General features: G+C 44.2%; 1 protein-coding gene across 1 annotated transcript in view; it reads left to right on the plus strand.

Annotated features, from left to right (window-relative positions):
- LOC138647283 (pancreatic alpha-amylase-like) overlaps positions 1–1,782 on the plus strand; it is a 38,745-nt gene extending 36,963 nt beyond the window's left edge. The window contains exons 9-10 of the mRNA XM_069736190.1: positions 863–988; positions 1,548–1,782. Coding sequence (XP_069592291.1) covers positions 863–988; positions 1,548–1,737 — 316 coding nt within the window. The 3' untranslated portion in view covers positions 1,738–1,782. The remainder of the gene's footprint in view (positions 1–862; positions 989–1,547) is intronic.
- The last annotated feature ends 11,661 nt before the right edge of the window (positions 1,783–13,443 follow it).

Consider the following 13,443-nt stretch of genomic DNA (forward strand, 5'->3'; position numbering starts at 1 on the left):
ACATTTCTACCTTTGGAAACTTTGGAGCTCGAAATTTCTGGGACTTCTAGTGTTAAAAAGGTGTGCTGTACGGAGCCGTGTAATCAGCCCTTTCAGCAGTTGTTAGGCAGGGGTATCTAGAGATGAACCCCAACTGATCTAATATTGATGACCTCTCCTAGGTGGGTTAACAAAAGTGGTAGTGTGCCATGTGACTAACTACTGTCCAGCAATACTACACATACATTTTACTGTGATTGTTAGTTAGCTGAGCTTAGACCCTGATTCATCAAAGTGTTTATGATAGTTCATGCGAAAAGGTTTGAAGAGTCACATCATTTTGCTCACTAGTTTTGGCCAGATTGGCAAAAATTGACAGAGCTGGGGAGGAGCAGGGGCAGGACAGGATGGTGCAATAACCACCCATGAAATTCATCAATAGTAGCAGCATTTTTTCTGCCAAAAATGTTACTTCACTGCCTGACTGGAGTGACATTCCTGGTGAGATGCACGGAGGCACAAGCTACTAATGAGTTGTGTGAAATTAAGTGGCGTGTGCCTCTTAAACAATTTGGTGAAAATTTGGTGTTTCTTATGCCTTGCATGCCCTTCATTAAGACAAGAAGAAGAAACACCTGTCTTAATGAATCAGGCCATTGTTTTTATTTTTTCACTTTGTGGTCATTAACCCCCTCATGAAATTGCGGAATGACACGTCCATTGTGCTACATGGTAATTGGCTGTGTGCTGCATTATTGCTTTGCTTTTAGACAATCTATTGTAAAATGTGAAAGTAATCAAGTATATCTCTATGTTCATTTCAAATAGCTAAAAGAATATTTTATACTCACATCATTTGACATTCATCTTTATTATTTTGTAGGAATATGGTAATTTTTCGGAATGTAGCTAATGGTCAAGCTCTCACTAATTGGTGGGACAATGGGGAAAATCAGGTCGCTTTCGGACGTGGAAACATTGGTTTTATTGTTTTTAACAATGATAACTGGTGAGTGACATTAGTTAAGCAGATTAACATCTATTTATTGCATTCCATGCTCTTCCACTGGAAAATGGCTTTAATGGGAACCTGTCATTCCCCCCTCCCACCTGGACTGTCCCCAACCACTGCTATAGCAAATGCATGCCGATTTTTGTATTAAGATCAGGTCTGTTTTGTGAAGTGTCGATTTCTGTATCTTTTAAAAATGAATTTTAATCTGCTGCCTTGGCATACTGTATACTAATGAGGTCCAGTAAGATGTTTGTTGTCCAAACTAATCCTGCTTCGACTTTTATAGTTATGCTCAAGGAGGTCACATCTTATTCCTGTCTGGATAGGACTGCTGAAAATCTTGTGCATGTGTTACTGAGGACCAACTCTGATGGAGATCTTATGTAGGCTGTAAATCCTGACCAGAGGAATGTCATTAGAGGATCTGAGGCAGGACTATCCCAGGGGTTGAGACACTTTGTCAGGACTAGTCTTGCCTCATTATCAAATGCTAGAAAAATAACAGTTTAAAAGGTCACGTACATTATAATAAATTGAGCAAACATTCTTTCAGGAACATGGATGTCACCCTGAACACTGGACTTCCTGCTGGCACCTATTGCGATGTCATCTCTGGGGAGAAGAAATTTGCCCGATGTACTGGCAAACAGCTCACAGTGAGCATCACTGGCAAAGCAAATTTCAAAATCAGCAATTTAGCTGAAGACCCATTTGTTGCCATTCACATTAATGCTAAACTGTAAAACTCAGCTATTTCTAAATACCAAATAAACAAAAGTGCTTAATACTTTTTAGCTGCTTTTTCTTTGCAGTAAAATATTGAATAGAAAGAAAATTGATGTAAGATTTATTTTACTTTTAATAGGAGCAAAGAATTATTGTATTTAGTTACAATTAGTGTTGAGCATTCCGATACCGCAAGTATCGGGTATCGGCCGATACTTGCGGTATCGGAATTCCGATACCGAGATCCGATACTTTTGTGATATCGGGTATCGGTATCGGATCAATAGGGATGTGTAAAATAAAGAATTAAAATAAAAAATATTGATATGCTCACTAGGGTTGAGCGACCTTCACTTTTATAGGATCGGGTCGGGTTTCACGAAACCCGACTTTTGGAAAAGTCGGGTCGAGTGAAATCGGCCGATCCTATAAAAAAGTCGGGGTCGGGGTCGGCCGAAACTCGAAACCCAATGCAGTGCATTGGGTTTCCATGGTTCCCAGGGTCTGAAGGAGCGGAAACTCTCCTTCAGGCCCTGGGATCCATATTTAAGTGTAAAATATAGAATTAAAATAAAAAATATCCTTATACTTACCCTCTGACGCGCCCTGGTACTAACCGGGAACCTTCCTTCCTTAGAATCAACCTTCCAGGACCTTCGGTGACGTCGCGGGTGACGTCGCGGCTTGTGATTGGCCGCGCGGCCGCCCATGTGACCGCTCGCGCGGCCAATCACAAGCCGCGACGTCACCCGCGACGTCACAGAAGGTCCTGGAAGGGCTAATTCTTAGGAAGGAAAGCTGTCGGAAGGAAGCAGGGCGCTTCCGAGGGTGAGTATATTCCTATTAGGTATATACTCACCCTCGGAAGCGCCCTGCTTCCTTCCGACAGCCTTCCTTCCTAAGAATCAGCCCTTCCAGGACCTTCGGTGACGTCGCGGGTGACGTCGCGGCTTGTGATTGGCCGCGCGAGCGGTCACATGGGCGGCCGCGCGGCCAATCACAAGCCGCGACGTCACCGCGATGTCACGGCAAGGTCCTAGAAGCGCGGATTCGAAGGAGGAAGGCTGCCGGTTAGTACCAGGGCGCATCAGAGGGTAAGTATTGCAATATTTTTTATTTTAATTCTATATTTTACACTTTAATCTGAATTCCGATACCAATTCCCGATATCTTAAACATATCGGGAATCGGGATCGGAATTCCGATTCCAGATTCAAAAGATCGCCGACTTCATGGCCGACCCCCCCACTGGGGTCGGGTCGGGTTTCATGAAACCCGACCTTGCCAAAAGTCGGCGACTTTTGAACAATTTCGACCCGTTTCGCTCAACCCTAATGCTCACCTTTCCGGCGGCCCCTGGACATCATGCTGCTAACCGGGAGGCTTCTTTGTTTAAAATGCGCGCCTTTAGGACCTGGGAATGACGTCCCGGGTTCTGATTGGTCGCGTGCCGCCCATGTGACCGGCACGCGACCAATCAGAAGCCGTGACGTCATTCGCAGGTCCTCAATTCCTAGAATTAGGAGTTTTTGTGAATGAGAATGACGTCGCGGCTTCCGATTGGTCGCGTGCCGGTCACATGGGCGGCACGCGACCAATCAGAACCCGGGACGTCATTCCCAGGTCCTAAAGGCGCGCATTTTAAACAAAGAAGCCTCCCGGTTAGCAGCATGATGTCCAGGGGCCGCCGGAGAGGTGAGCATATCAATATTTTTTATTTTAATTCTTTATTTTACACATCCCTATGGATCCCAGGGCCTGAAGGAGAGTTTTCTCTCCTTCAGACCCTGGGAACCATGAGAATACCTTCCGATACTTGATGTCCCATTGACTTGTATTGGTATCGGATATCGGTATCGGCGATATCCGATATTTTTCGGGTATCGGCCGATACTATCCGATACCGATACTTTCAAGTATCGGACGGTATCGCTCAACACTAGTTACAATACATACAGACTTGTAATATTGCTCTAGTAGAAAAAGAATCTAAGTACGATTATGATTCTGCTTGACAAATAATGTAGTGAAGTAGACATAAAACATCAAAGAGTTCCACAGCTCTTTTATTATTCTGAGTGTGAAAGGTCCTAGTGACTGGAACACACATGATGATCTAACGTGAAATGTTGCTTTCTACTGTGTGTAGGTTACTGAGAACAATCCTGTGACAGGTTCCCTTTAAAAATTCGAAGGGTACATGTACAAACAATATCACACATTACAGAGTAACACATAGTTGAATAATAAAACATGAGGGGCGACACATAAGGTAAAAAGTGCTTATAGTGTATGGTCCAGCCATCTATATTTAAGGGTATTTAAGTCAAGCTGCATGAACCAGTCCCCAGCCTGTGTCTGTATATGCACAGATACAATGTCTTACACTATCATGAGTAGAAAGTATAAATGAGAGACAAGATTGACTATTCTGTCAGGTGCGTGTCTGGGCCGGAACTGTCGGGACTGTCACCATTGTTGCAGGGGGAAGCACTTTCTGACCGGAGTAGACCTTTGCACCTGACTGTTGGGGGTGGGTGTGATATAAAAGGGACTGAGCACACGGGAATGGGGCTTTTGGCGGGTAACCAGCGTGTGCTACAGGAGAAAATTGGCTCCCTCTCCGCTGACCAATGCCAGCTGACAAGCCCGCTTTGCACCATTCCATCCCCTGCACATACACTGTGCATCTCCTGAGACCAATTCCCCCTTATTCTCCGACCCCTACAGCACTAACCGGTCAGTGCATCTCACATCTACTGACTCTCTTGGTAACGCTGACCCAGCGTTGCATGCGATTCGCAGCTGTGAGAGGACTGTGGCCTCCACTCCGGGACTTTGTACATCCTTTGCTGTGTAGCAGACCTTTCCCCATTCAGCACCTTGTTCCAGGATCACAACACCATGTGAAAGAAGACCAGGATACTTTGTCGCCGTACAGAGACAGTGCTTCACTTTTCTCCAGGACCGGCTCAGAGACTTCTCGCCCCACCTACGGCACCATCGTGGGATTTTCCAGCCACCATCATCCAGGAACCAGAGGCTGATGAGTTAACCCGTTATTATTTGACCCTTTGTTATTACTTTATTGTTGTATACACATTGTGGGCCTGTTTACCTACAACCCCTTACTCCCTGCATGGAGTATTTACTGCAGTGATAATTATATATATAAAACCTGTTAACTCTTGCTCTGCCTCCTGCTCATCACTGCATCCCGTGTTCCTGCTAGTACCTTACAGCATCAATATAATCTATAGCCTTTGGTTACAAATCTGTCTTTTTCTTGACTTTTTCTGGCATAACTAAACTTTTTCCAGTGAATCCATAATCTTTCATGGCTGTACCTTTAGCCGAGACAGTTGAACCAATACCAATACAGTCAATGATTAATTTAAGACATAAAATGTGCCGCTGCTTGCATAACACATTTAGCTTTAGTTTGGTTAAACTAAAATGAACATTCTGTAATGTTTGCTTTCCCTATTAGAACATGGTTTCTTTGCAGAAATGTCATGAGCTTTAACAAGAAGAATCACAATAGCTCAGTTGCTGAAGACACAGTTTGAGCCTATATAAGGAGTAAGGAGAACCCAATAACATAACACACAGATAAACTTAAGGAAAATATTTCAAATTTGACTGCCATTGCTGAAACAATTATGTAAATCCATAGGCCCCCTCCTCTTCTCTCTATACACTGCCCCTATTGGACAAAAACGAAATCTCTCCAAAACGGAACTTCTTGTGTTTCTCCCTTCTACTAACCTCACTCTACCCAACTTCGAAATTACCCTGGAGGGTTCAACCATAACTCCCAAGCAGCATGCCCGTTGTCTTGGGGTCACACTTGACACCGAACTTTCTTTTACTCCCTATATCCGATCACTCACTTGTTCTTGTCACCTGCATCTTAAAACATCTCCAGAATCCGACCTTTTCTCACCTTTGAAACTGCTAAGACTCTTACTGTCGCTTTTATTCATTCCCGTCTGGACTACTGCAACTCTCCACTGATCGGTCTCCCTCTTACCAAACTTTCTCCTCTCCAATCCATCTTGAATACGGCAGCCAGGGTCATATTTCTGTCCAGCCGCTTCACCGATGCCTCCATCTTGTGCCAGTCATTACACTGGCTACCCGTTCGATACAGGGCCCAGTATAAACTCATCTCTCTCACCCACAAAGCTCTCCACAGTTCTGCACCGCCTTATATCTCCTCTCTCATCTCTGTCTATCGCCCTACACGTGCCCTCCGTTCTACAAATGACCTAAGACTAACATCACTCGTAATCCGAACCTCACACCTCCATCTTCCAAGACTTCTCTCGTGCTGCGCCAGCTCTCTGGAATGCACTTCCCTGTTATGACCTGGTGGTTAGGACAATAATGGACCTAGTGGTTAAGAGCACACGGAATGACCAGATAGTTACTAATAATACAGTACAAGCTCTGAGACGTGGGAACTCTGCTGACCGCAATCCCTAATCCTATCACACACACTAGAAATAGCCGTGGATTGCTCCTAACGCTCCCTATGCAACTCGTCACAGCCTAAGGAACTAGCTAGCCCTAGAGATAGAAAAATAAAGCCTACCTTGCCTCAGAGAAATTCCCCAAAGGAAAAGGCAGCCCCCCACATATAATGACTGTGAGTAAAGATGAAAATTACAAACACAGAGATAAAATAGATTTAGCAAAGTGAGGCCCGACTTACTGAACAGACAGAGGATAGGAAAGGTAACTTTGCGGTCAGCACAAAAAACTACAAAAAGACCACGCAGAGGGCGCAAAAAGACCCTCCGCACCGACTCACAGTACGGAGGCACTCCCTCTGCGTCCCAGAGCTTCCAGCAAGCAAGACAAAATCAAAATAGCAAGCTGGACAGAAAAATAGCAAACCAGAGAAAAACAAGCAGGAACTTAGCTTCTGCTGGGAAGACAGGTCACAAGAACGATCCAGGAGCGAACTAGACCAATACTGGAACATTGACAGGTGGCATGGAGCAATGATCTAAGTGGAGTTAAATAGAGCAGCCAGCTAACAAATTAACCTCGTCACCTGTGGAAGGAACCTCAGAAGCCGCAGCCCCACTCACAACCACCAGAGGAAGCCCATGGACAGAACCAGCCGAAGTACCATTCATGACCACAGGAGGGAGCTTGACAACAGAATTCACAACACTTCCCCAGACGATCAGACTGATACCTAGACCCGACCTATTCAAGCGCGCTTTAAAAAACCATCTCTTCAAACAAGCCTACCACATCAACTACTCAGTAAACTAACTTTGCCCTGTTCCCTCCTTCCAAATATTATTCTGAATCTGCACCCTACTATTCATCTGTCTCTACACCCTCCATGCACATGATAACTGCACTTGATACTTGACTATTGCACTTAACACACGGGCTGATGACCGGATCATGCAGCTTTATTTGAAAATCCCTATTTATTATAATTGCCAGACCTGAAATAACAAGCACTTTTCACCTATTGTGTCCCCCCATTTCCTTGTAGATTGTAAGCTTTCGAACAGGGACCTCACCCCTAATGTCACTGTTTAATTTGTCTTAACTTGTATTGGATTTATTATCTGTACATGTCCCTGCTTAATTGTAAAGTGCTGCGGAATATGTTGGCACTATATAAATAAAAATTATTATTATTATTATAGGTTTTCACACAAAGGGGCTGTCTGGCTAAAATAAATAGCAGAGAATGAAGGGGCAAGTATATGGGAAACATGTAAGTAGATTTATGACCGCCGATATGTCTTTTAACTGACCTGAGATATAAGAGAACAGCATCTCCATACAGGAGACAATCAAGCAGCGGTCGGCTGGACACTCTAGCTGGCAATTTGCTGCATCAGCCACAATCAGTGTTGTCACCATCCATATCTGTTTAACCCCTTAGATGCTGCTGTCAATAATGACTATATCATATAAATGTTTAAAAGAGTGTGGCTTCTCCCTCATTATCCCGGTCGCCACCCTCAGATCATGATTGTGTGGTCCTGATGTTTGTCATGGCAATTCGCGAGCAAATAGCACCCTTAGAGTCTGCCGGCTACAATGACCTGTTAAAAAGTCAGGTTAGGTGGTAAAAATCAACTTTTTCATTTCTGTCATGCCACTTTGTAGTAATTCCTGAAAAGCACCTGAAGGGTTAATAAACTACCTGACTGCAGTTTTCCATATGCCAGGAGGAGTTGTTTTTAAAATGGTACCAGTTTTGGGGTTTTTCCAATATATAGGACCCTTAAAGTCACTTCAAACCTGGATAGGCCACTAAAAAATAATTTTGTAAATTTCCTTGAAACAAATGAAAAAATACTGCTAACTTTGTAAACCTCCTAAAATGTTAAAATAAAATAAAATTTTACAAATGGTGCTGATGTAAAGCAGACATGTGGGAAATATTATTTATTCATGTTTTTCTGTGGTATGACTATCTGGATTAAAGGGATACCATATATACTCGAGTATAAGCCGACCCGAGTATAAGCCGACCCCCCTAATTTTGCCACAAAAAACTGGGAAAACGTATTGACTCGAGTATAAGCCTAGGGTGGAAATGCAGCATTTACCGGTGAATTTCAAAAATAAAAATAGATCATTATTTCCCCATAGCTGTGCCATATAGTGCTCTGTACCGTTCATATTGCCCCATAGATGCTGCACAGATGCCCCATACAGTACTCTGCACCATTCATATTGCCCCATAGATGCTGCACAGATGCCCCATACAGTGCTCTGCACCGTTCATATTGCCCCATAGATGCTGCACAGATGCCCCATACAGTGCTCTGCACCGTTCATATTGCCCCATAGATGCTGCACAGATGCCCCACAGTGCTCTGCACCGTTCATATTGCCCCATAGATGCTGCACAGATGCCCCATACAGTACTCTGCACCATTCATATTGCCCCATAGATGCTGCACAGATGCCCCATACAGTGCTCTGCACCGTTCATATTGCCCCATAGATGCTGCACAGATGCCCCATACAGTGCTCTGCACCGTTCATATTGCCCCATAGATGCTGCACAGATGCCCCACAGTGCTCTGCACCATTCATATTGCCCCATAGATGCTGCACAGATGCCCCATATAGTGCTGTGTTCCGTTCATATTGCCCCATAGATGCTGCACAGATGCCCCATATAGTGCTGTGTGCCGTTCATATTGCCCCATAGATGCTGCACAGATGCCCCATACAGTACTCTGCACCATTCATATTGCCCCATAGATGCTGCACAGATGCCCCATACAGTGCTCTGCACCGTTCATATTGCCCCATAGATGCTGCACAGATGCCCCATACAGTGCTCTGCACCGTTCATATTGCCCCATAGATGCTGCACAGATGCCCCACAGTGCTCTGCACCATTCATATTGCCCCATAGATGCTGCACAGATGCCCCATATAGTGCTGTGTTCCGTTCATATTGCCCCATAGATGCTGCACAGATGCCCCATATAGTGCTGTGTGCCGTTCATATTGCCCCATAGATGCTGCACAGATGCCCCATATGGTGCTGTGTGCCGTTCATATTGCCCCATAGATGCTGCACAGATGCCCCATATAGTGCTGTGTGCCGTTCATATTGCCCCATAGATGCTGCACAGATGCCCCATATAGTGCTGTGTGCCGTTCATACTGCCCCATAGATGCTGCACAGATGCCCCATATAGTGCTGTGTGCCGTTCATACTGCCCCATAGATGCTGCACATAAATCTGTGCCATGGCCGCTGCTGCTGCTGCTGCAATAAAAAAAACAAAACACATACTCACCTCTCTTGATTGCAGCTCCCAGCGTCCGGTCCCGGCGTCTCTGCACTGACTGATCAGGCAGAGGGCGCCGCGCACACTATATGCGTCATCACGCCCTCTGACCTGAACAGTCAGAGCGCAGACGCCGGGAAGATGGAGCGACGCCCGGCGGCTGGAACGGGGACAGGTAAGTATGATATACTTACCTAGTCCCAGCGATCCTGACGCTCCCCGCCTTCCTCCCCGTCTTCTGTGCTGCAGCCTCTTCCTGTCAGCGGTCATTGGCACCGCTGATTAGAGAAATGAATAGGCGGCTCCACCCCTATGGGAGGTGGAGCCTCCTATTCATTTCTGTAATGAGCGGTCCCACGTGACCGCTGAAGAGGGGAAGAAGCTGCAGCACAGAAGACTGTGGGATGGCAGGGACAGCGCGAGGATCGCTGGGACTAGATAAGTATGCCTCAGCGCCCTCTCCCCCTCACCCGCCGACCCCACCGCTACCGTGACTCGAGTATAAGCCGAGAGGGGCACTTTCAGCCCAAAAATTTGGGCTGAAAATCTCGGTTTATACTCGAGTATATACGGTAATTGTTCAAAGTTTGAAAATTGCAAATTTTTTAACATTTTTGCCAAATTTCTGATATTTTTTATAAATAAACACAAAACATATCAACCTTAATTTACCATTATCATAAAGTATAATGTGTCACGAAAAAATAATCTCAAAATCACTGGAGTTTGTCTAAGCGTTCTAGAGTTATTACCACATAAAGTGACACTGGTCAGATTTTTCAAATTTGGCTTTTTCACTAAGGCCGGAGTCACACATGCGAGAAACACGTCCGTGTCTCGCATGTGAACAGCAAGCTCTGGCGCCGGCACTGTGGAGCGGAGCTTTCGGCCGCATAGGAAGACATGGAGCCGCACACTCCGCTCCACAGTGGCGGCGCCAGAGCTTGCTGTTCACATGCGAGACACGGACGTGTTTCTCGCATGTGTGACTCCGGCCTAAGGGGTTAGAAAATGAGTTCCCCACCCTCTTACAAAAGTGTAGAACTGTCCTAAGTGGCCTTATAACAATACAAAGGTTATGCAACTAAATGTGCCATGTTCTATCTGCTAACAATGTACTTTTGCTATAATGCTATTTTAGTTAGGTCCACACTGTGATATACAGTATGTGAATTTATTTTCTATTGTTTCTGCAGTGGATGTGCAACATATTTGACAAACAATGCCCAAGAAATGTGAAAGTTGTGCTGTGTCCTTATATTAATAATGCATAACAATGAGTTGGTGTTGAGATGATAGTTGGATCAGCACCAAAAGTACATGCAGGCCCCCTGGAAGCATGGTTGAGAACAGAAAAGGTTCTTGTTTTCCACAAGTAGAGGTCCCACATGAACAAATGTCGCACCTAAGCAGAGAAAAGTTAAGTTGTGCAGCTCTGACATCATCGCTCATCATATGGCAGAGTACAACATAACCGGTTGATTCTTTGGGCCTGCTGTTATCTGAATAATAACTACAAATATGGAATGTTGCTGGGTCACAACTGTGCAAAACTTTAAATTGTCGAGGAATGTTTTTTAGCTTATTTGAATCTTGTTCTTCTTGTGAATCCTTAATATCCAAAACTTGTTAACATGTACACCATTTGAATGGATGAGTTATCATCATGCCACCATATAGCTTAATGCACGGATACGTGGCAGTATGGGTAACATCACAGAGATGTGATGGATGATATTGTAGGACTTGTTATGTGTAGAGTCCCATAAAACCATAGTGGTTACCACATTATGACGTGACAGAACTATCGCAGCTAGAACAACCCCATCTGGGACTACAAGGTTGAAAGAAAGATCTTGGTTTTGTACCCCTATGGCAGACATGAACCAACATTAAAATTTTTGGATCTGTACTATGTAAATAATAGATTTGAACCTATATATTCCTTTAAGCTTGCATCTTGGATGAAAATTGGACAATATTTCTGGATAATGTATTTGAATTACGTAGAGATGCAAATAAAATTATTTTTAATTTTGTGTTTTGCTCTTCTCAGGAATCGTTTTGTGTAGCCTCTATCTGTTGTAATGATTTTGCCTATTCTTCAAATCTCAAGTCTTCTAAGCATACAGTATGTAGCAAATCCGTAAATATTGTTTGTTGCATTGTAAATTAAAGACATTGAAAGTGCAGAGTTTGCATGTAGTAAGGTATTGGCTGATTAATTTTTCCTGAAAAAGATGTATTTTTATATAGCCATGGTTGTCCGCATACCGGTATATCAAGAAAGTCAACTGATCAGAGGCTACAGTCACAGACATAGATGGAGTGGGAATACTCTCACCTAGGGTAGCCTCCCTCACTGGCCCAAGGCTTTGGAGTCATTCAAGCTTCACAGGAAAAAGACAACCGAGATATTCCACACAATTGCAGCAATGCCAGAATCTCTTCTCGCGACTGAGTTCCGGCTGCTGCTCAGCCTGCCAAACACTGTTGATTTCCATGTATTCAATATGGGTAGCTGCATCTACAAGCTGGGGAACAGGTGGTCTATGGAAGGACGGTGTCAGACATGACGGTATTATCACGTGTCACATCTCTGGTCTGCTCCTGGAAGCTGGGAATGAAAGATTTTGCAGAAATTTCAGGCTTGACTCATCGAAGACCTTTTGGAAGGCTACCAGAAAGACCTGCAAGTAGAGATGGGTGAACCCGAGCAGTAAAGTTCGGCATGCGTACCGAAGACCTACTGTTCGGGCATGGACACTGAACATGGACTTCACCAGGAAGTTTGTGTTACTTTTCAGGTTCAGCTGCCCAAACACCAGGTGTATGTTACGCTGTCATGTGCATGACAGCGCTGCAAAAACCGCTTCTTATCGGCCGTGAAATAATCCCCGCCGGTCAGAGAGATGTGGTTCACACGCTGTCAAAAGACAGCATGAGCGATCAGGTGTGATCGGAGGTATGAAGTTTACCTCCGGTCACTGGTATCAGTTGATGGGACTACAGCTCCCATCATCCAAGGCCTGCTGCCATTAATAACAGCGAGAGCAGGAGTGGCTGATGGGTGTATTCATAAATAATTTAAAAACCAGCCAGTAAAAACTCACAGCTGGGGGCTACAACCCTCAGCTGTCAGCTACAGTAAGGCTGGTTATCAAGAATAAAGGGGTCCCCATGCCATATTTTTTATTTAAATAAACATTTTTAAAAATGGTGAGGGGTCCCCTACATTTTTCGCAACCAGCCTTGCTAAAGCAGACAGCTGGGGGTTGGTATTCTCAGGCTGGTAATGGGCCATGGATATTGCTCCCCAGCCTAAAAATAGCAGCCCAGAAAAGGCACATTACCAGCCTGAGAATACCAGCCCCCAGCTGTCTACTTTAGCAAGGCTAGTTGTCAAAAATGGGGGGACCCCCTGCTATTTTTAAAATTGTTAATTGAAATAATTAAAAAATATGGCATGGGGACCCCTCTATTCTTGATAACCAGCCTTGCTGAAGCTGTTAGCTGAGGGATTCAGCCCCCAGCTTTGAGTTTTGCCTGGCTGGTTATCAAAATTACAGGGGAAACCACGTTGGTTTTTTAAAAATTATTTATTAACAGAAATAAACACTTGAAATAGATCACTCTGTTTGTAATGACTATATATAGTATGTGAGTTTCACTTTTTGTATTGAAGAACTTAAGTAAATTTACTTTTTGATGATATTCTAATTTAGTGAGAAGTACTTGTATATGTTATGAGATCGATTCACACATAATTTTGGACTTAGGCTGGTTTGACATTTGCGTTTTTTTTCGTTTTTGCGGTAAAAAACGCAAAAAACGCATGCGTTGTTTTCCCTATACTTAACATTAAAAACGCATGCGTTTTTTTGCATGCATTTTGATGCGTTTTTGCAACGCATGCGTTTTTTCTCTG

This window comes from Ranitomeya imitator, chromosome 8, assembly GCF_032444005.1.
Source record: "Ranitomeya imitator isolate aRanImi1 chromosome 8, aRanImi1.pri, whole genome shotgun sequence".
In the NCBI taxonomy this organism is placed as follows: Eukaryota; Metazoa; Chordata; class Amphibia; order Anura; family Dendrobatidae; genus Ranitomeya; species Ranitomeya imitator.